At 45.9% G+C, this 24,184-nt stretch overlaps 1 protein-coding gene across 2 annotated transcripts in view; it reads right to left on the bottom strand.

The window, feature by feature from the left end:
* clstn2a (calsyntenin 2a) overlaps positions 1-10,562 on the bottom strand; it is a 732,023-nt gene extending 721,461 nt beyond the window's left edge. The window contains exon 1 of one of the 2 annotated variants that reach the window (XM_085990522.1): positions 10,098-10,562. In XM_085990522.1, the coding sequence (XP_085846648.1) occupies positions 10,098-10,179 (82 nt within the window). In that variant the 5' untranslated portion in view covers positions 10,180-10,562. The remainder of the gene's footprint in view (positions 1-10,097) is intronic. The other variant, XM_085990521.1, reaches the window with a different exon arrangement.
* Positions 10,563-24,184: the final 13,622 nt, after the last annotated feature.

The following is a 24,184-nucleotide window of genomic DNA, read 5'->3' as shown; positions in this document are numbered from 1 at the left end:
ACAGATTATCTTGTTGTTTATCGAATTGCTATTTATGTGACCATGCTGAGCACAAGCTGGCTGCTGCGGTTTCCTGGATTACAACAGTGACTACACTTCAAAACAGTACAGTATTTCATTGACTGTAAGGCACTTTGGGATGGCCTGAGGATGTGAAAAATGTTATATAAATGCAAGTTTGTTCTTTGAACTATCCGTCAAAATACAAGAAACTGAATTCATCTACTCAAAAAATAAAGAAAATTACAATCAGATATCTATACATTGTTCAAATCCATTCCAGTTATGTAGCTATTTCACAGTCATTAGTTAAGCTTCCAGACACATGTGCCATGACATTTTGTTAATGAGTAGTTCTTTTAGGCAATAGGAAGTCACCATGGTTAGGGCACTGGCTTCCACAGATTACGACACTATTTTCATAGAAAACAGTGATTAAATACTAATGGACTATAAAGATCCCAACCTTCAGGGGACAACTTAATAGTTCTACAAATAAACACAAGTAAACTATATTATTCACAATAGAGACTGAGACCAGTCTCTCCTTTCTACAAGCAAGAAGGCATTCAGTTTTATGAACATTCATTCAGTTTTATCATTAAGTTAGTACTGGTTTTGTCATGAAACTAGTCCCATCAAATAATATTAGAGAATGACAATAAATATGATTCTTGTGATTATTACATTAGTACATACATCACAAGTTAAAAAAAATATACACTTAGCTGCTCATTCATTGAAACATATTAAGATTATTACTTGTATGCAGTTATTTGGCTACTCTGCTTCATTTGCAAAGTAAGATTTCAGGTATGGTAGATTACAGTATTTACTGAACAGATGGTCCTCACTCTGGTTAATAGGCTCTATAATTTGTGCCCACAATTAAAACTATTTTAAGATGTGATAATTGTAATTGAATAGTAAATATTTAATATAAAATTGCATTGCAGCAAAGATTGAGGCTGGGGTGAGAAAGTATATTCATCTGAATTGTCCGACAATTTATAAAGGAAATATCTCTGCACTTAGTGCCTAAGTTGTTTGTTATTCTTGTGTTTTAAGCTTAAACGCTACTGATCAAAAGGTAGCCAAGCAAGCACATATTTTGTAGATGACTCACTCTTCAGTGACATTGAGAAGTTCCACTTTACTGATCTGATGACATGGGAATGCGCCTTCTCTTCACAATTCATGGCGTCACTGAAACACAAGTTTGTTCACAAAATGTCTGCTCTCTGGCTGCCTCTGACTAGCAGTTTTAGAGCAGAAGAGCACAAGGACAATGAAGTTAGAGGCACCAATTAAACATTTAAACATTTAGGGTTATGTGGCAGTTCAAATGCATTTAAAGGCCTCAAGCATCTGTATTACAAACAGTCACTATGTGTCTTATTTATAGAATATGCATAATTAATCTCACAGAAGTAAATGCTGAATCACCTTCTCTACTTCAAAAAAATCCTGCTTGAACCCAATCCTTGCACTTATTCCTTCAGGTAGATCTGAAACTCTGAACTTTGGGGTAAAAACGCATCAGGCAAACTTGTATGCATCTCCACAAATTGAGTGACCCACTGCTTCTTTTAGAACAAGAATATTGATAATCCATCGATGAAAATAATGAATACCTGTATATGTGCATTGTGAATTCCAACATAAAACTCCAATAGAAACATAGAAGATAGGAGCAGGAGTAGGCCATTCGGCCCCTCTAGTCTGCTCCGCCATTCAATACGATCATGGCTGATCATCCAAGTTCAGTACCCTGTCCCTGCCTTCTCCCCATACCCCTTGATCCCTTTAGCCTTAAGAAATATATCCAACTCCTTCTTGAATATATTTAATGAATTGGCCTCTACTGCCTTCTGGTAGAGAATTCCACAGGTTCACCACTCTCTGGGTGAAGAAATTCCTCCTCATCTCAGTCCTAAATGGCTTACCCCTTATCCTTAGACTGTGACCCCTGGTTCTGGACTCCCCGATCATCGGGAACATCCTTCCTGCATCTAGTCTGTCCAGTCCAGTCAGTAATTGAGGGGGTGGGAAGAGGTAAAGTACAAATACATTAATAGTTGAAACATAAAAAGAGATTCCTATCCTCCACAATAAATATAAAATCTCTTTCTACCATAAAATTAGTATTAACTGTACATCAACTTGAAAGCATGAATTTGTGAAAAAAATGATATCCTCAAGGACAAAGGCTGCAGCAAAATCATTCCTGATCTTATATATGCTGCGATATAGCTCAGGTACTTCAGTTAATAAGCTTTTCAACATTTATGAGCTTCTTTACGTGATTTTCTGCTCAGTATTACAAGTGTCTGATCAATATACCAATTTTGTCACATATTATTCCAATACTGAATAATCAAGAAGCAGCAATGAATAATGATTTTGTCACATATTATTCAAATATTGAATAATCAAGAAGCAAGGAACAAATGATCACATTTCTATGACTTACTAAATTAAATAAAACAACACAGGAGACTAAACTGTGTTTGTCTCAATTTTCACCAGCCCAGATGTCTCTCCCAGTGGACTGAATGGGATCACAATTCCCTTTGTGTGAAATCTAGACTTCTTCCACTAGGACAAACCTTCAGAGAGAAATGCAAACAACAGGGTGTACACAGTGGGATATGTTGGTATAATGTAGAAAACCCTCAGTAAACTTGTCAAATGCAATTAAGTAATTATTTTGGCTGTACATCTGGAATCGTTGCACATGAAAAGGCAAAAATTATTTACAATTTGTCAAGGCTTATAAATGACCAAAATAACAACAGAAAATGCTGGAAAAACTCAGCAGGCCAGGCAACATCCGTGGAGAGAAATTAGAGTCGACGTTTCGGGTGAACCCTTTTTCAAAACTGGAAAGGAAATTAAATAGATCGAAGGCAGGGCTGCGATAGAACAAAAGAAGTAAAGAGACATTATGAGGTATTCAAAACCAGACAAGATGGTGATAGGACTAGTGGAGACAAAAGACGGCTCAGATTAGGTGTGAAGTGTACTGGCAGAATGAGAGACAGCTGCCATGTGGGAGAGAGAAAAAAAAGGAAAGGGGGAGTGGGGGAGGGAAAACCCAAAACAAAGGGGTGGAAAAAAACTATAAGTAAAAATGTAATAGGGGCCGAGGTTATGATCTGAAATTGTTGAACTCGATATTGAGTCCGGAAGGCTGTAAAGTGCCTAATTGGAAGATGAGGTGCTGTTCCTCGAGTTTACGTTGAGCTTCCGTGGAACAATGCAAGAGGCCAAGGACGGTGAGGTCCGAGTGGGAATGGAGCGGTGAATTAAAATGACAGGCGACCGGAAGCTCGGGGTCACCCTTACGGACTGAACGGAGGTGTTCCACAAAGCGGTCACCCAATCTGCGTTTGGTCTCCCCAATGTAGAGGAGACCGCATCGTGAGCAACGAATACAGTATACTCGATTGCAAGAAGTACAAGTAAATCGCTGATTCACCTGGAAGGGGTGTTTGGGGCCCTGGACAGTGGGAAGGGGGGAGGTATAGGGACAGGTGTTACATCTCCTACGCTTGCACGGGAAGGTGCCAGGCGAAGGGGAAGGGCTGTTGGGGGTGATAGAGGAGTGGACTAGGGTGTCTCGGAGGGAGCGGTCCCTACGGAATGCTGAAAGGGGAGGGGAGGGGAAGATGCGTTTGGTGGTGGGATCACTTTGGAGGTAGCGGAAATGGCGGAGGATGATCCGTTGGATGTGGAGGCTATCGTACTTATAAATGACCAGCAAGTAGCACATAATACCTAGGATTGCTGAATAGACAATTCACTCATAGAAAGGAGAACAAATGCAATGGCTAACACTTGAAGGATTATAATGGCAGGCTGAAAGAATCATCAAATAATAGGGGATAAAATAGCCATTTCAGCAAGAGCTTTGTAAATGGTTTATTGCAGGGTTGTTGAACTTGTGGACCTGGGGTCACATGAAGTCCCTGAGCCTGGGTAATCTAGCCCTTGAAATAACTCAGCTCAGTTGCACTTATATTTCTGGTTTATCTTGTTTGGTCTTGGAGGTTTGGAAAGGACTTTTCTTTGGCTGTTCCTCATTGATGGTATTGTAATTTAGGCTTTATCCAAGATTTGTTACTATCAGCAACTTGAGATGTATGCAATGTAATGGAAACATGGATTTAAACTCTATGGTGGTTATTTTGACTTTGGGCGATATCGATTCAACTGCCCTATATAGCCCACTAAGGCAAAATGGTTGGATACGCCTGGTTTATGACATCCTAGAAACACCCAAATATGTAAAAATGTGATTTTCCAGTATGTACTCGGTCTTTATTCTATGCCTAATTTGAAGTGCACATAAAGTCCACATTTATAGATGCTTTGGATTTAACTGTGCCACCTAAATGAAGTGAATTTAGTTGCATTAACTTCAGTTTGGGATAGAAACTAGAGTACTTGGCATTACAACCATGTGTATCATGTGATGCATGTCTTTCATTGGGTAAATGTATTATGTAAACAATACTTCAGAAACAGGATTACACTGGGATCATCACAAAGTGAGCAACAACAACTTGCATTTATATAGAATAAAAATAACAGAAAATGCTGGAAACACTCAGCAGGTCAGGCAGCATCCGTGGGGAGAGAAACCGAGTTAACGTTTCAGGTCTGTAACACTACGTCAGAACTAACAGGTTTTAAGCAGGTGCAGGGGCAGGGAAGAACAAAATGGACGGTCTGTGATAGGGTGGAAGGCAGGAGTAGTTAAATGTTGCAAATGGGGACGGGGTGAGAGCAGCACGGTAGAGGGGAATCCTTTTTCCTCAACCGAGGATTCCCCTCTACCTTGGTTGACATGGCCCTCGACCGTGTCCGTTCCATTTCCCGCACTTCTGCTCTCACCCCTGCCCCTCCTTCCCAGAACCACGATAGGGTTCTCCTTGTCCTCACCTTTCACCCCACCAGCCTCCACATTCAAGAGATCATCCTCCGCCATCTCCAGCGTGATCCCACCACCAAACACATCTTCCCCTCCCCTTTCAGCATTCCGAAGGGACCGCTGCCTCCGCAACACCCTGATCCACTCCTCAATCACCCCCAACAGCCCCATCCCTTCCCACGGTACCTTCCCGTGCAAGCGCAGGAGATGCAACACCTGCCCTTTTACCTCCTCCCTTCCCACTGTCCAGGGTCCCAAACATGCCTTCCAGGTGAAACAGCAATTTATTTGTACTTCTGGCAATCTAGTATACTGTATTTGCTGCTCCCGATACGGTCTCCTCTACATTGGGGAGACCAAACGCAGATTGGGTGACCGCTTTGCGGAACACCTCCGTTCAGTCCGTAAGGGTGACCTGAGCTTCCTGTCACTTTAATTCTCTGCTCCACTCCCACTCTGTCCTCGGGCTCTTGCACTGTTCCAATGAAGCTCAACGTAGGCGCGAGGAACAGCACCTCATCTTTCTATTTGGCACTTTATAGCCTTCTGGACTCAACATTGAGTTAAACAATTTCAGACTATAACCTCTGCCCCTATTTTTTCAGGCGGCAGCTGTTGATGATTCTGCCATCTGCAACATTTAACCACTTCTGCCTTCCAGTACAGCTGCCAATTGTGGAGCAATTAAAATAGGGGATGCGCAATAAGCCAGAGTTGAAGGAGGGCAGATATCTCGGAGGGTTGTAGGGCTGGAGGAGGTTACAGAGATAGAGAGGGGCGAGGCCATGGAGTGATTTGAAAACAACAATGAAAATTTTAAAATAGAGGCCAGACTGTGAGCCAGTGTAGGTCAGCGAACATAGGGGCGATGGGTGAACAGGGCTTGGTGCAAGTTAGGGTACGGGCTTTGGTGCGAGTTAGGGTACGGGCAACAAATCCAAATCTAAGTCAGCTATATTGCACATCCTGTTCATTTTACAAAAGCTCTGGAAAGAGATTCCTGGACACTTAGCCCAGTAGTTATAGAGTTCGTAGATTGGGCTGACCTAACTTTCAACTTCCCAACTCCCACTGGATTCTGGTTACTAGTTCTTAACCAAAATACCACAGAGAAATGAAAAAATAATGTGCTCCATCCCAGAAATCTGCTGGTTAAAATAAATATGACAACCAGGGACAACTGTGGGTTACCTAAATGTAAAAACAAAAAGGTCCCAAATCAGCTTTGATTTCTTGGATTGTCCCTAAATTTGCCAGACTATTCTGCATCTCAGACTTGTCCAGTTTCGCCCCAGATCTAAGCCAGCTGTGGTAGAACAGGTGGCTTTCTGGGAGCCATGAAAGATTCCTCGGGAAATCCTTTGGAGCTGTCTCTACTCAGCTCCGAATTTCATTCACAGCACAAAAGGACACTGAAATTCAGCCTAATTGGGAGATCGAAGACCTTTAGGACCTGCGGGGAAACGGAGTGAAAATGAGTGAAACTTTTCCTAATAAGACTCGCTAAAAGCCGAAGTCCGCCAAATACGTATGGATAAAAGTCGGATTTAAATATTGATTGGATGGCTTTTGCCATTCACTGTGAAAGATTCTCATCACTGGCTTGCAATCTCACTGGTCAGTACGTGGGGGAGTGCAGGCAGCGCTGCCATTTTGAGCAGTGTGGATTATTCTAAAAAGGCTACAGCTTTAATTCCTCTTATCCTCAAACCAAAACCTTTGTTTCTGCTGAAGCGAACCCATACGGGAACCGTCCCAATTTTGATAGAATAAAGGAGTAAGCCCAAGGCTGTTAGTTATAACCCAGCTGGTAGCAATGATCAAGAGGGGGGGGGGGGGGGGGGGACGGGACGGGACCCACAGGGTATTTAGTCATTCACAGACATCCAATATAAAATAACAAGCTGTTTTACCGCAGGTCACGCTCGTTGTCCCGTGGCTTTCGGAGTATAAAACTGACAGATTTCATCAGCATGAATGTCAAGGTGGCTCAGATTGTTCGGCTTGTCTCAGTGGATTTTTTTTTTGCTAGTGTTTAGCATCCTTTTCGTTAAAAATGTAATGGACATTCCCTACCCTTTAAAAACAGATCTATCCCACAGTGGAAGTTAAGGTCAGTGATTATGATGACCCGAATTTACAAAAACATTGACATATTCCCATCGCTCATTTTACACCGCCGTTACCTAAGCGAAGCTGCCCAATCTTTAAACTTTTGCGAACATGAGAGAAAAAATCCCCTTGTTAATTCCGAAAGAATGACTCCTCAGATCTAGTACACTGGCATCCAATCAATCTGTTTCATTTCTGTAGGAGTCTAAGTACCAAAACCCAGGGTGATTCTGCATGAATTCCCTCTTAGTTCCACACCATCGCGACTAATAACCCGTACTGCGAATTCTGTGTTGCTTCTGATTTACGACCACCCTCCATTCCTTCACCAGAAGAAAACGGAACTTCAAAGAAAAAAAATCACTGGGTCTGCAGTTTTTTTTTAGAACGCCCCCCAATCTGGCGTGTTTATCGCGAAGCGAAATAAAACTTCGAAACATAAAACCAAATGACCCATTGTATTTCGACCATTAAACCCGTATTGTGTGACTGCACTCTCTTAGGTAGGATTTATGTACCCTTTTCGATAATGCAGCAGTTTTCAAAGGCTCCACATAAATCATGCACCATTAAATTGGCTGAAGCAGCATGGTACATTACAGCTGTTATCCCAACCGTGAGACTGGGGTTTGTGCTCATCTTGACGTTGTCCATTGTAAACCTGATGCTATTCAACTTCAACTCATCCTTTCGCTGCTGTCTTATCTGTTAAACTTCATATCTGCCCCCTCACCACACCATTCAACCAGATGTTTATGTAAATCTAAAAGCAACTAAATTACAGCTATTAAGCAGAAATGCCATACATCTGCTTTGAGTTTCAAATACACTTGTTTAAGTAATTGAATGAGCTTAATGCAAATTGTGGGGAAAATGCATCACTACTGTATATACACACACACAAACAGAAATGTAAGGCTTGGAGATGATGAACTGATCTATGGGCATCCTTTAACAGGTTAGCCATTTGTTGTCACTGGCAACAATAAATAAAAGTCCAATATTTATTCAAATATTGTTGGAAAAGGAGCTGAATTTTGCGACATCCCTTCAAGGATTCCAAAAGCTAATCTGTGCAGACTGGTTTTCTAAAATTCACCCAAACGCGGCGCCCGTGGTGAGGCCAAGGATGTCCTTATCGGTCCTAATGGAGACGAGACAATTAGTTCAAATAGTGATACCAAGTTTCTTTCAGCTGGGAGCCATTTATTCACGTGACATATTTGTGCAGTTGCAACAACTCCAAAGGTTCCATGTACATTACACGTGCAAACGTATCTTGACGCGTATTATAACTCAGCACGAGGACTCCGTATTCATTCTGCATTATTAGCATTTATTTCCCTCTCTCCAAGAAGTGACTGAAAACTAATATAGCGCGAAACTTAAAACTCGTGCTGGCTTTTTGAACTATCTGTCATATGCAAGGTGTGACTGAAGGTCTAACAGTGACAGTAAGGTTACAGCAATTGGATACAACTCTCCTTTTTAAACTCCTATTTTGGATCAAATACACAATACTGTAATTGAAACGAGTATCAGAATTGCAGCACATCGGGGCCGCAAAACGGGTGGTAGCGGATCCGCCGCCCGATTTTCCTAATTTTCCCAAGGTGTTGTGTTTACGCCTTTTAGAAGTCACTCATCCGACTGTTAGCATTATGCACGTCCCATTAAAGTATAAAACATACAGTTTAGTATAAACAACAGAAAATGCTGGAAAAACTCAGCAAGTCAGGCAACATCCGTGGAGAGAAATTTGAGTTGACGTTTCGGGTTTGACCCTTCTTCAAAACTGGAGAGAAAAGGAACTAGATCGAAGGCAGGGCTGCGATCGGACAAAAGAATAAAAGAACCAAAAGAAGTAAAAGAGATTAGAAGCTAGACGAGATGGTAATAGGCTGTGATTAGGTGTAAAGTGTACTGGCAGGGCAAAAGATAGCTGCCAGGTGTGAGAGAGAAACAAAAGGAAAGGGGGGGGGGAAAGGAGTGGAATAACACTGGTTACGCTTGCGCTTAGCGAGGGTCAGATAAGACAGAGTCAGGGACAGGAAAGGCGCTAATTAACGCCTCAATTTCTCACTTTTACTCCGATGCGATCTTCAGGCTCGGATTTTAATGAAGCTTTTCCTGCACTTGGGAGTATATTTTGCCCCTTACTTAGACGCTGAAGTAGCTACCACGCGATTCTGAGCACCCATACAAAACTAAACTCTAGCCTATTTTGATAATTCATGAAATTGCTGAGAGTCGAGTTGCTCCTGATTGAATTCACTGTATTATGTGGGAGGGGGAGCTCAGGAGGAATAACGTGACTATGTCACGTGTGACAAGAATCGAGCCTTCATTCGGTTATCCGGACAGGTCTCTCACCAGCCGGAGCGAGTAATGAAGTTCTGAGGAGGGGGGTCAATATCCCGAATCACGGGTTGGGTTGTGCATAATTTTATCCAGACGCAAATGTAGCGGCCAATTTCACAAGTAAACAAATTGCAAGTAGTTTGAGAGGCAGGTTTTGCATCGATTTGAATATATTCTAGCGTCTTGATTAGTACTCCCTGCCAACAACCCGCTGCTTTTTTAAAAATTCCATGGGGACTGAGCTTACCAAAGGTTATGTTTTAAATAGTTGTTCGGGTCGGTGAGTTCCACATCTTATCCCAGGGAACCGACAGTCGCCACGTGATGGTGCACATCAGCCCAAAATGCGCTTATGTCCATAATCGCTCTCCTCGGTGCAAGAGTTCACAGCAATGGATTCATTAATTCATCTTTACACCAATGTCACAGTGCGATAATAATACAATAACGCGCGTTACGTAAATGTGAACGTTTCTGGCAGCAGTTCTACCGAGTTTTATATTAAAATACCAGCGTCCAGAGTATGCCTGCCAACCCGTCCCGGATACTATTTCCTGCTACAACCGACAGACCACAAATACACAGTAAAAAAAAAACATGTACAATGTTTCGGTCGCTGACGGCGGTGCGAGCGAGGGTCACCCCCTCACCGCACGGTCCCCGCCGGCCGAGACTTCTCCTCACCCACCTCTGTTTGCAAGGACGCTGCAAAGCCAGCCGGTGACCAAAAGAAACGCGCTTTTCTGGGCGCACGATGTTCTCAGCTGCATGACGGCCACACGTTGACACTGATTTTTTTGTTTTCCTTCCCCCCTCGAGATCCTCCTTTGACACCGTGTCGAAAATGAAAACGGGCGCGATTCAACGATGAAGCCAGCAACTCTGCACCGGCCACTACTCGCCGCATTAAAGGAAGAGAGAAACACAGATTAGCGCAGCCCGGGACCACGGCGACGTCACGGAGAGTAGAGCTAGAGATTCATACATATTCATTGCTAACATCAAGTCCCCAACTCCTGTCACACCCAGTGAGGGGCCACATGGCGCGTCCTTACTGTCATCCCCATCTCCTTCACTGGGCTGCCTCCTCATTCAAACGTGTTCCCTTCATTTATCTCATCCACCTATAATAATCCAGAGTCAAATCTGGCACCAATTGCTTGTATTGCTGGCCATTTTCTGCATAGATTCAATTTAGAAGTTTAAAAGCGCCGGAACCAATATTTGTTGCACTATGATGTATATCTGGCGGTAAACATTCATTTGTTCTGAATGAGAGATTGTAATGAACACAGATAGTGCTCCCGGGAACAGTTCAGTCCATCTTTATAACGTGAAGAAATCAAAAAGCAGAAAAGTTGACGCCTTTAAAGACTGGGCTAAAACAACAACAACTTGCATTTACATGGCGCCCTTAACGGAGTAAAACATTACAAGGGCTTCACAGGAGCGCAATCAGACAGTAAATTACACCGAGCCAAAAAGGATATTAGGACAGTGACTAATTGCTTGATCAAAGAGGGATGTTTTAAGGAGCTGATTGAAGGAGGAGAGGTGGAGAGGTTTTGGAATGGAATTCCACAGCTTAGAGATGGCTGAAGGCATGGCTGTCAATGGTGAAGCAAAGGAAGTGGGGATGCACAAGAGGCCAGAGTTGGAGGAACATAGAGTTCTCAGAGGGTTGTCGGGCTGGAAGGGAGGGACGAGGCCATGGAGGGATTTGAATACGAGGATGAGAACTTTGCTGGACACAGCAAGCACTGGGGTGATGGGTGAATGGGGCTTGGTGTGAGTTAGGATACGGGCAACAGAGTTTTGGATAAGCTGAAGTTTACAGAGGGTGGTAGGTGAAAGGCCATCCAGGAAAGCATTGGGAAGGCAAGTCTAGAGGTTACAAAAGCATGGATGAGGTTTTGCAGCAGTAGATGGGCTGAGGCAGGGGCGGAGATGTGGCGGTGAAATTAGGCAGTCTTTGTGATGGAGAGGATATGGGGTTGGGAGCTCAGCTCAGGGTCAAATAGGATGCCGAGGTTATAAGCAGAATGGTTCTGCCTGAGACAGTGGCCAGTGAGGGGGATGGAAGATGGCGCGGGGCTGAAGACAGTGTTTTGGGACTTCCCAATGTTTAATTCGAGGAAATTCTGGCTCATCCAGGATTGGATGTCAGACAAGCAATCTGAGCAAACAGAGGTAGTGGAGGGTTTGAGAGAGTTGGTGGTGAGGTAGAGCTAGGTGTCACCAGCATACATGTGGATCCTGAACGCATGTCTTTAGACGATGTTGCCGAGGGGCAGCATGTAGATGAGAAATCGGAGAAACAATGAGACGCATTTGCAATGCTCAGCGCTGCAGCTGATCAATCAATTCTGTAAATAACAATTAAAATTAATCAAAAAATTTTAAATGAAGAATGTCCCTCAACACAACTTCCAGCAACGTTTTTGTAAAATTATCAACATTTTAATCTGTGCATATAAAAAATTACTTCATATTTATCTCTTGCACTCCCATATTAAAATGCTGGCTGGCACTGATGGGAGGGGTAGACCTGTTGTTGGAGGTTGGGATTCTTCCCACTCAGTTCTAGATAATCTTACAAAGCACTGTCCTTTACAAAGGGCAAAATACTGCGGATGCTGGATATCAGAAATATAAAAAGAAAATGCTGGAAATACTCAGCAGGTCAGGCAGCATCTGTGGAGAGAGAAACAGAGTTAACGTTTCAGGCTCTGATGAATGATCTGACAAAAGGTCACAGACCTGAAATGTTAACTCTTTCTCTCTTCACAGATGCCACCTAACCTGCTGAGTATTTCCAACACTTTCCGTTTATATTAATGCTCTTAACAAATTAGGTGGTTCAAAATGGTCAAGCACTGGTAAACTTTATAGTGCTCTATGCTGGCAAATTCAACGGTTTCAGCCAGATAAACTAGAACAGTAGTCCATACACACATAGGGCTCGATTGTTATAGAGGAGGTGGGATGAGAGCCTGCTCGGCAGTTTTCGGACCCGCTCCCGGATGCTGCCGGCCCACAGTTCCGATATTTGCTTCATTGGCCTTGTTACAGCTGACATGTTGGTCCCTCCAGGCAATTGCTTGGAGCATGTCAGTTTCTCGCATCTGATGACGCATTTTGGAGTAAAAATTTAAAGGAGCCATGTTCCCTTTGCAAAAAATGTAACTGGAATGGCTTGGTTCTGTTTTTCTAGAAAGGGGAGTTGGCAGCGGCTGGTGTGAACACAAATAATTGAATGAAATTGCTGGTCATATTATTCCAGAAAGACATTTATGATTTTTTTATCTATCAATATAGTATGTGATTAAGAAATGAAAAATATGTCAGATGTGTTCCAATCATTGGCTTAGTAAAATTAATGCTTTTTTCTCTTAAAGGTGCTGGCTGCTGCAGGAATGGCAGCCCCAAAATCTATGGCTGCAGCCAGGTTCAATGAGGGCTCTCTCCATGCTCTTGTGGAGGGAGTTAGAGGATGTCAGGAGGTCCTCTTCCCTGGAAACGGAAGGAGGAGGCCTCCTCAGCAAACCAAGGCAGCTTGGCTGCAAATTGCTGAGGAGGTGAGTTCGAGGTCTGTGTGCAGACGCACATGGGTTCAGTGTCAAAAAAGGTTTAATGATCTGCTGAGATCACCTAAACTGTGGCCTCTGTGTTCTGGGATATGAAAGTTCAAGAGTGAGGGCTCAGGGCGAATGCCATGTAGAATGTTGGTGGTGACACTGAGCGCTTTAGTAGACAGGTGATGCCTGGGGTTTTGAGGATGTCGGACTTATATTCATCTCCATGTGCCAGCCACCTGTGGTTAAAGTGTAAGCTTATGTGAATTTGGCATGGATGAGTGCATCCCTTGCCTGACGGCCAGCAATGTGGTCACCTGCTGCTGGGGTGGCCACATCCGGCCCCGCAAAGCATCGCTCCCCGTCCCCCTCCTCATCCTCTTCCTCGTCCTCTTCCTCCGAGGAGGCTGTGTGCTGAGCCACTAGTTCATCCGGCAGCACTAAGCTGCGCTGCTGTGCGATGTTGTGCAGGGGACAGCAGACTACGATGATTCTGGGCACCCTGGCTGGTGCATACAGCAAGGCTCCTTCAGATCTGGCTAGGCATCGGAAGTGCATTTTGAGCAAGCCGATAGTTTGCACGATGATGCTTCCGGTGGATATGTGGCTCAAATTGTACAGCTTCTCAGCATCATTTGATGGCCTCCTCATCGGTATCATAAGCTACTTTTTCAGGGGATAGCCCTTGTCGCCAAGAAGCCATCCGGAAAGTTGGTTTGGTGGATGGAAGAACTGAGGCACAGTAGACTGGTGCAGGATGAAGGAGTCATGGCAACTGCCAGGGTACTTTGTGCAAACATGCATGATGATCTTCCTGTGGTTACACACCAGCTGGACGTTTAGGGAGTGGTGGGGGCAGGATGGAGGTGGTTTGGCAGTCTGAAGCCATTTTTTATGATTTTTGCTACCGACCCGCCTCCAAACCCGCCTCCTCAGGGCTTTTGAAATCAAGCCCATACAGTTTTAAACATTATCTTTTGCCAACCTGCATTTAAAGGGTGCGTTTTCACTTCAACTTTTACGTCAGTGTGAAGCAGGTGTAAATCCAGAGTTAGGGCCCATTCCTACATCGGAGTGGAGTGATACTCCCCGGAGGGAGTAATCTCAAACTGCTTCAGTTTTACACCTCACAGAGTGCATTGTCAAACCAGGTGTAAAACGTGCCCAAGGGGTCCCTTGCTAATCCTTTATGCTTTTAATACCTAGCTGCAATTAATTTAAAACTTAAGAGCGGCAATGCATACACTGCCACCAACACTGCCTTAATAGTTAAATGTATTTTTTTAATTCATTCGTGGGATGTGGGCACCACTGACATGTCCTGCATTTATTGCCCATCCCTAATTGCCCTTGAGAAGGTGATAGAGGGAGTGAATGTTTTTTAAGGTGGTGGATGAGGTGCCAATCAAGCGGTTGCTTTGTTCTGGATGGTGTCTTGAGTGTTGTTGGAGCTGCACTCATCCAGGCAAATGGAGAGTATTCCATCATACTCCTGACTTGTGCAGTGTAGATGGTGGAAAGACTTTGGGGAGTCAGGAGGTGAGTCACTCGCTGCAGAATACCCAGCCTCTGACCAGTTCTTGTAGCCACAGTATTTATGTGGCTGGTCCAGTTAAGTTTCTGGTCAATGGTGACCCCCCAGGATGTTGATGGTGGTGGATTCGGTGATGGTAATTGCTGGGATAAGACATCTACAATTACATGTAAGCACGCTTGCAGAGAGCTCTCTCCTGATCAGTACAGCTGAAGTTGCAGCCTGCCAGTGTAATAAGCAGGATAATTCCCAGCTGAACCCCAAACTGCAGCCAAAGTTATCGATCCTTATGTAAAGGGATTGTAACCCTGCGTGGAGACAGTGTTCATTCCATATCAGGCAAACAGAAACTACTTATGTGGATTTCCTAGGAGCTTGGTTTAGGACTGTTCGTTTTATACTGGCATTGTTTTATTATGGAATTCAAGAGATCGGCATCCATGAGCCAGCCTCTAGAATTTGCATACTAAAACTGGCTCCCTTCTCCTGGCAGCAGAGTAATAGACCCATGAAAATCTGAGTCTATGAATTATTGCTAACATTAAAGCCTCACAAATTCCGAGTAGAATCTAAAGCATCTCCCAAGAGCCAAAAGCTCACCTCTGTCCATATGATTTCTCTGTCTCTCCCTCTCTCGCACCACAAGGCAGAATGGGGGTGAAATTTATCTTCAGTGGTAGCGCAAAACGGGTGAAAGCCAATCGGCAGTCTGTTATACACCCCGCCCGATTTTCTTTTCAATTGCAATCAATAGAATCGCCCATTTTGCGCTACCACTGAGAACGAATTTCACCCCCATCTGCAACAGCACTCCTGTTCTATAGAATGGTAAGCTTCATGTTCCCACTTAGAATCTCCGACAAGTGAATGTCCTAATGAGTTTCCGGGAGCAGTCACTGAGTGGAGAGGCATCAAATAGAAGCAACATATTTCCCTTAGCAGGAAAAAGAGATTAGAGGGTTAAATTACTCAGCTCATGCTATTAGCAAAAGCCTATAAGAAAATTATCTGCCTACACTCTGCTGCAGAATGACAAGTTGCTTAGGCAAATCTACAGGCAGAGAGAAAAATGCGCTGATACTGTTTTATTCCTCAGACTACTGGCAGGACCATGAAAATCCAATCTTTCCTGGGCAACTTCAGCTCATGAACTGTGATGTTGAAATTAACAATACATTTGACGTAATAAGACTGTTCAAATGCTTTATTACTGCAATATTAGTCCTAAATTACCAAAATAAATACAATAACACAATTTTAAATACATTAATTTTAACATTTTATTTTTGCTTACTTTATTTTCTTATCCTCTTTGTCCATTTTACTGTAACTTTAATGTTACTCTTTTTGTAATTAATAAATTCTATTCTACTATGTTAATATTTATTTTCCATTCTTCCTAACTTTCAAATTCTTTGACTTGCCTTTTTATTCACCTGCCACCATCCATTTTGGAGTTGGGAGTAATTTTGAAATAATTTGCCAATTGATTGGCTAAAATTAATTCCAAAGCTTGGTTTTTCACACAATAAAATGGCAAAGAATTCAATGTTAACATTGTTATATCAATCTATTTCTATATAAATAGGAAGGGCACACCCTAGAAGAAGTGTCTAGACAAGTAAATTGATTTGTGGTGCACTGAGTTGAAACTGTCAAGTAATTTAGAGTGATTTAATGTAATCCAAGATCCCCTAATGCTAACCTTCACATAGTTATCAGTCAGTGAGGATTAAAATTACCAACACTCTGAACATTTGCCCCAAAAACATTCAAAACAAATAAACAAAGCTTATATTTTTACACAACTGTAATAGGCAAAATAACAAAGGGCTGGGAGTGTGTTATAAGTTTATGGTGCTCCTGGGGGGTTTGGATGACATTATATTTTGTAAAGCAGTAGAGAAATTCATAAACATCTTGTATTTAATGCATCTGTGTTGCAATTCAGATGTCATACTTTAAAGTGTCATAGTGGAATACAGATGCAAAACAAAAAGAGTATGAACAGATGATTCTCAAAAGGTATACATTAGGCCCTAGCTTGCAAAAGCATAGAGCTTGGAGACAGAGCTGGTTAAATCACAATCAGAGTGGATCGCAAACAGAGCGGAATCTGAGAATTTGGGGATAGTAGGAATTGGGTGGAGAGGAGGAAGGTGGTTTCTCACGTCCAAAGCAAAAGAAGGAATGGAGCCACAGAACCTGAGGATTCTAAGTTAAGTATCTAGGGGCTAGATTTTCAGTATAGACAGTTTTGGGGCGCTAACCTTAGCGCCCGCCCGAAGTTAGCGCCCGCCCCAAAGTAGCGCCCCGTTGCCGGAAATTCAGTGGCTTCGCCCTAAGAGATTGGTGGAGCGCTAAAAGAGGCATTCCACTCCTATCTTTAGGCGCTAAGCCGGCGGTCCAGAGGGATAGCGCCCAGGCGGGGCGCAGCGCGGGTGCGGTCATTTTTGCACTGACAGCAGACCCCGTGGCGCCGACCAGCTCTTAAAGGGGGAAGGGATGAATTGGTCTGCTGCCACGCCCTGCACACTGCAGCCTTGCAAAGAGGCCTCAACACTGCTGCTCAGCCCCAGGGAGTCATGGCAGCGCCAGAGAAGGCCCGTCAGCGTGCCCTGCGCTTCTCAAGAGGGTGATCTGGACATAATGGTCACAGCTCTGGAGGTGAGGCGCAAGATCTTGTTCCCAGAGAGTGGGAGGAATCCAACCCACCACAACTACACCAAAGCCTGGAAGCAGATCGCCCAGAGGGTGACGTTCACCGGCGAGGCCCCCAGGACCCACAAACAATGTCGTAAAAAATACAACGATCTGACCAGGATTGTGAAGGTGAGTAGCCTTTCCAGTCTCCTCCTCATTCTTGCATGTACACCTGACATGATGGGCAAAGGGAGCTGAAAGTCCTATTGGCCAGCCCTCAGCCAGCAGCTTTGGGACAGTCATGAGCATCACATGGCCATTCGGCACTCTACACTTTGTCCAAGCTATTCCACCATGGGAGGCAGTGCACACTACATCAGGGCTTCACTCTGTCCACGCTATTCCACCATGGGAGGCAGTGCACACTACATCAGGGCTTCACTGCGCACTTACAGCCCGTCCTTTCTCTTGCAGGCTAAAGTAGCGTTTAATCGCCAGGCGCGTGCCAGGGGTGGCCGCGCCAAGCTGCAGAAGCTCACTCAGCTGGAGGAGCACGTGTGTGTGCTCATGGGAGCCCTTGTGATTGTCCCCACAGCGTGCGGAGTATCCGACCCTCCACTGCCCGGCAATGGTAAGGACCTCGCCTTTTGGCCCTCTCGCGTCGCACTGGCCCATCCGAGCGACCTCCTTTGCCACTGTCCCACCAATGCGCTGAATGCCACCAGTCCTAACTCCCTCGCTGACGCCGTCTCCTCACTCTGAAGCTACTCTTGTGCATTCCTGCTTTCAGCTGGTGACGACCAGGACCCTGAAGCTGCCAGTGACAGCACCTCCGACCAGGAGGAGGAGGAGGAGCAAGCCGGACCTTCGGGGGAACAGTCACGTCCCGCAGGAGAGGAGGAAATGCTTGACACCTCCTCACTGGACGAGTGCCTGGAGGAACTGTCGCAGGGCAATGCAGCTTCTGGGACCAGTGGCGTCCAGCCACCCAGGAGCCGTGCGCATGGCCCGCGGCCTTCCCCCCTAAGGGGGGAAGGATCAGAGGGGAGTGCTGCTGTTCGGCACACTCGCCGCCACCAACGCGGCAAGGGTCCCCTAGTTCGGCCCCCTCCTCCCCAGCGGGAGAGTCGCGACTCCAGTCCTGACACCTTCACCTCGGAGGAGGTGCGGAAGCTGGATAAGATGGCCGAGGATTCGGACCGGCGCCACACGGAGCTCATGAGCATGGTGGGGCGCATGCCTGAGGCCATCGAGTCGCTGGCGACCAGTGTGCGCGAGTTCGGGGCAGCAACTGCCGCGAGTGGCCGCATGCTGACTGATGCCGTCAAGACCCTGGCGGCTGTGATGCGCACGCACAGCAGGACCACAGGGGCACTCACTGCTGCCACACGCGCTGTCTCAGGCAGGCATCGCCAGGGCAGCCGCCGCGCTGGACCATCCCAGCAAGCCGCCCCTCGGCTGATTGTTGCGGATCCTGCAGTGCGGGCCCGGCCGAGTGCCACCACGCCACAGCACCAGCCAGCGCATCCCAGACACCAGCTGGCCCACATTGTGCCATCCATCGCTGCCATTCCCCCACTGGGGCATCAAGGGCAAGCGGCTGCAGCTGATGGTGGCCAGGCTCAGGTGCGCCACTCAGCAGACGGCCCCTTGAGGCCCAAATGCCGTGTAGGCCGCCCCCCAGCGGCATCTGGCGGAAGGGCATCTGAGCCTCAGGCGCCTTCCCCCAGCCTCGCAGCAGCCACTGGGCAGAGCTTGCGAAGGAGCAGCAGGCCGGGCAGGGGAGGCAAAAGGCTGGCCAAGGTCTCGCCCTCGCGGGCCACTCAGTAGAGGGTGTGGGCAGCTTTCCTTTTATATGGCGGTGGCCATCTTTATTTTGCCCATGGTTGTGTTGTTGGAGGGCTTATTTTTTGCGTTAGGCCGACGTTGAGGCCCGGTTTGAAGAAAGGTGGAGTGACTCCTCCCCAGTTTGTGGGAGTGAGTCGTTTGTTGGGCTTTTTGTGGGGCCCGTTTATTGTTTTTGGGGATTCATGTGGGAAGGGCTTTTCATTTTTGTGTAATAAAAAATTATCTTTATTCATGCAGTCTCCATGGTTGTTCTTCTTAGTGTTTGTTGGCTTCGCCGGCTGAGGGCTTGCGGAGCGGCTGCATTCATCTTCCCTCATGGCCCCTGGCCATTCCCTGACAGGGGGCTTAGAAGTACCGTGTAATAAGGTGGCGTCGTGCGGCCCTTGGCCCTGGTCGCTCCCTCCTGGGAACGTACTCCTGCTCCTCCTCCTCCTCCTCCTCATGCTCCTCCTGCTCCTCCTCCTGAGGTGCTGGTCCAACGTCAGGTGGCAGTGCCTGAGTCCTGTGGATAGCCAGGTTGTGTAGCATGCTGCAAACCACCACAAATTGGGAGACCCGGTCCGGCGAATACTGGAGAGCTCCTCCGGAGCGATCAAGGCAGCGGAACCGCTGCTTGAGGACCCCAATAGTTAGCTTGATGATGTTGCGGGTGGTTTGATGGCTCTCGTTGTAGGCCTCTTCAGCAGCAGTCCTGGGCGCGCGGAGCGGGGTCATGAGCCAGGTGCACAAAGGATAGCCTTTGTCCCCGAGTAGCCATCCTCTTGGGGGAGGCTGTGCCTGGAACATGTCATGCACAGTACTCTGCCGCAGGGTAAAGGCATCGTGGCTGCTGCCTGGGAAGCTGGCATTGACTGCCATGATGCGCTGCTTGTGGTCACAGACCAGCTGCACATTCAGAGAATGGTAGCCCTTCCTGTTGCGATACTGCTCGCCATGCTCCAGAGGGGCCCGCAAAGCCACATGCGTACAGTCAATGGCGCCCTGCACCAAGGGGAATTCCCCGAGTCTGGAAAATCCCAATGCGCACTGATGCTGGCTCTCCAGGGCCATGGGGAAGGAGATGAATTGGCTTCTCCTGCTGAACAGTGCTTCGGTCACCTGGCGGATGCAGCGATGCGCGCCATACTGGGAGATGTTTGCTATGTCCCCAGCAGCGTATTGGAAGGAGCCGGTGGCATAGAAGTTCAATGCCACCGTCACCTTCACTTCCACCGACAGAGACGTCCTGCACCTGAGCTTTGGCCGCAGATCTCGGCGAAGCAGGTGGCAGATCTCTGCAATCACCTCCTTTCGGAATCGGAGCCTTTTAACACATCGCGCGGCACTCATGTTTAGGTAGGAGCGCTGCTGGCGGTATAGCCTGACTGGGTAAGGCCTACGTGGCCGACGCCTGTAGCCCCCTCTGCCTCTAGCCAGGGCTGCCCCTCTCACAATGCGTCTGCGAGCCCTACGGACATGGAGCTGCAGCTCCGCGTTGGCACCCCATGCAACCCCCATCAAATCCTGGCAAACACTCTAATTTCAAAAGGCCACTTGCAGCGCTCTGGCCTGAGTCCAAAAATACCTGGCTCTTGCTGCTTGAAACCAGTTAGCTATCCTCCTTGTTGTGTCTCCAGAAATGCGTTGCACAAGAGTGTTTTCTGAAAAAAGGCTGGCCTTTATACTGGAGAGAACGTCCCCTTTAATTTGCGCCCCCCGGGGCCCGCGCTGGTTGTGTTGCGTTCCTTTTTCCAAACGCTCCGGCCGCCAGCCGCACAATGGGGCGGTCCGACTGAAGTTTGGAATCGGGGCGCACAAAGGGCGTTGCACGAGGATGTGACGTCATTTTCTGCGCGCGCATCCGGGCGGGCGCTAAACTTTGCGCCGGCGCTAACGGGCAACTTAATTTGGGGCGGGGCGCAAACTGCGCTGCGCCTGGGTGCTACACGCATAGCGCCCAAAAAACACTTCTCTTAAGGCGCTAACTGCTGGCGCAAGCGACTGAAAATCTAGCCCTAGATATCTAATAGTTAGGTTCTTTGTATTTAGTATCTCAGTGGTTCTTGTTAAGCTTGAGTAAATAAATTTGGTTAGTTTGCTTTGAGGAGTGAATAGAAAAATTGCAGTGTAGTGTAGTTTAGGCCTAATTAACAGCAATTATATAAATCACCTTGCATCTAAGTAGTTTATTTTAAGTTTCTACTTAGAATGAAAGGACAGTTACGACCCGTAGCCTGCAATTCATGTGTCATGTGGGAACTTCAGGATGCTTCATGTGCCTCCAGCTGCTCAAACTCACACTGAGGGTTTCTGAACTTGAGGGGCAGCTGGATTCACTGCAGGGCATATGGGTGGCTGAGTGTTTCCAGGATCACAGGTTCCAGGAGGTGCTCACCCCCAGCCAGATAGAGTTCAGAATAGCAAGTGGCTGGCCACCAGAAGGGTAGCAAGAGGCAGGCAATGCAGGAATCCTCCAGCAGCGTGGCACTCTCAAACAGATATTCAGCATTGAGTTGAGGCTGACAACACCTCAAAGGAGTGCAGTCCCGAGTCTGGCACCGTGAGGCAAAGGTCAGCACATGGGGCTACAGCAAAGTGTAGGAATGCAGTAGTAATTGGGGATTTGATAGCCAGAGGCCATTTTGCTACCGGTGACATGAGACCCATATGGTATGTTGCCTCCCTGGTGCCAGGATAAAAGACATCACTGAAAGAGTGTAGAAGATTCTGCAGGGGAAGGGGAAGAGTCAGAGTTATGATCCAAGTTGGAGTCAACAACATAGGGAGGAAGAGAGTTGAGGTCCTGCAGTCAGACTTAAATGAGCTAGTTAGGAAGTTAAAAAGCAGGACCTCGAAGGTAGTAATCTGTGGATTACTCCCAGTGGCACTCGCTCGTGAGAGTAGAAATAGGAACATATGGCAGGTTAATGCATGGCTAGTGACAGGGTGCAAGAGGGAGGGCTTCAGATTCCTGGGACATTGGGACCAGTTCTGTGGCAGGAGAGACCTGTACAAGATGGACCGGTTGCACCTGAACAGAGCTGGGACCAATATCCTTGCGGGAAGGTTAACTAGTGCTGTGGGGGTGGGTTTAAACTAATTTGGCAGGGGTTTGGTCACCAGATTGTAGTATTAAGAAGTAGAAACAATGTGCATAGAGGACTGGGAGAGATAGTGTTAGAAATAATAGTGAATTAGGTGGGATCATAGAAAATACAAAGAGGTCTAAGTTAGGTTTGGCGTGCATGTGTGTAAATGCATGAAGCGTGATTAATAAGGTTGGTGAGCTGCAGGCACAAATAGTCACATGGGAATATGATGTAGTGGTGATAACTGAGACCTGGCTCAAAAAAGGGGAGGATTGGATGCTTAATATTCCTGTGTACAATGTATTGAGGGAAGATAGGGAAGGGAAAAAAGGAGGAAGGGTAGCAGTTTTGATTAAGGAAAATATTACAGTGCTAGAGAGACTGAATGTCCTTGAGGGCTCAAAGACAGAATCTATTTGGTTGGAGTTGAGGAACAATAAAGGAGCTATTATGCTACTTGGTGTATTTTATAGGCCACCAAATAGTGGGAAGGAGATGGAGGAGCAGATTTGCAACAAAATAACTGAGAGGTGCAAGAACTATTAGAGTAGTGATAATGGGACACTTTAATTACCCCAATATTGCAAGGGATTGTAATTTTGTTAAGGACAAAGAAGGGAAGGAATTTCTGAAGTGTGTTCAGGAGAATTTTCTTTATCAGTATGTTTCCTGCCCAATGAGGAAGGAGGCATTGCTGGATCTAGTCCTGGGAAATGAAGTGCGGCAAGTGAAGATTGTCACAGTTGGCGAGCGTCTCAGGAATAGCGATTATAGTATCGTAAGGCTTAGATTAGTTATGGAGAAGGACAAGGAGCAATCTAGAATGAAAATACTTAACTAGAAGAGGGCTAATTTCAGCAAATTGAGGAGGGACCTAGCCTGGGTAAATTGGAGTCAAAGACTGGCAGAAATGTAATGGAGCAATGGACGGCCTTTATAGAGGAGATGGTTTGGGTACAGTCTAGGTACAAGGGAGGGCATACAAAGCCAGAGATCCCTGGATGATGAAGGAATTGGATGAAGCAGAAAAAGGGGGTGTATGACAGATGTCAGTTTGATAAGACAAGGGAGAATCAGGCTGAATAGAAAAAGTACAGAGGAGAAGTGAAAAAGGGAATAAGTGGGGCAAATAGACAGTACGAGAATAGATTGGCAGCTAACATAAAAGGGAATCCAAAAGTCTTCTATAGGCATATTAACAGTAAAAGGGTTGTCAGAGGAGTGGTGAGGCTGATTAGGGACCACAATGGAGATCTATTGGTGGAGGCAGAAGGCATGGCTGAGGTACTAAATGAGTGCTTTGCATCAGTGTTTACCAAGGAAGAGGAATTTGTCAAAGCTATGGTAAACAAGGAGGTTGCTGGGATACTAGATAAGATAAAAATAGATAAAGAGGAGGTACTAGAAAGGCTGGTGGTAATTAAAGTGTATAAGTCACCCGGTCCAGATTAGATGCATCCTAGGTTGCTGAGGGAATTATGGGTAGAAATTGTGATAGTGTTGGCCACAATCTTCCAATCCTCCTTAGGTACAGGGGTGGTACGAAAGGACTGGAGGATTGCAAATGTTACACCCTTGTTCAAAAAAGGGGAGAAGGAAAAATGTAGCAATTACAAGCCAGTCAGTTTAACGTCAGTGGGGGAAGCTTTTAGAAACAATAATCTGGGAGAAAATTAACAGCCACTTGGACAAGCATGGACTAATAAATGAGAGCTAGCATGGATTTGTTAAGGGCAAATCATGTTTGACTAATTTGATTGAGTTTCTTGATGAGGTAACAGAGAGGGTGGATGAGGGCAGTGCAGTTGCTGTTGTGTATACGGACTTTCAGAAGGTGTTTGATAAAGTACCACATGTGAGGCTTGTTAGCAAAATTGAAGCCCATGGGATAAAAAGGACAGTAGCAACATGGATACAAAATTAGCTAAGGGGTAGAAAACAGAGAGTTGTGGTGAATGGCTGTTTCTCAGACTGGAGCGAAGTAGACAGTGGCATTTCCCAGGGTTCAGTACTAGGACCACTGCTGTTTTTGATATACATTAATGACTTGGACTTGGAGGTACATGGCAGAATTATGAAATTTGCAGATGACACAAAACTTGAAAAT

The sequence above is a fragment of the Somniosus microcephalus genome, chromosome 6, assembly GCF_052327205.1.
Source record: "Somniosus microcephalus isolate GS21.2 chromosome 6, FLI_Smic_1.0, whole genome shotgun sequence".
Classification (NCBI taxonomy): domain Eukaryota; kingdom Metazoa; phylum Chordata; class Chondrichthyes; order Squaliformes; family Somniosidae; genus Somniosus; species Somniosus microcephalus.
Note: the sequence above shows the minus strand (reverse complement) of the source record. Positions and strands in the feature narration are given on the sequence as shown.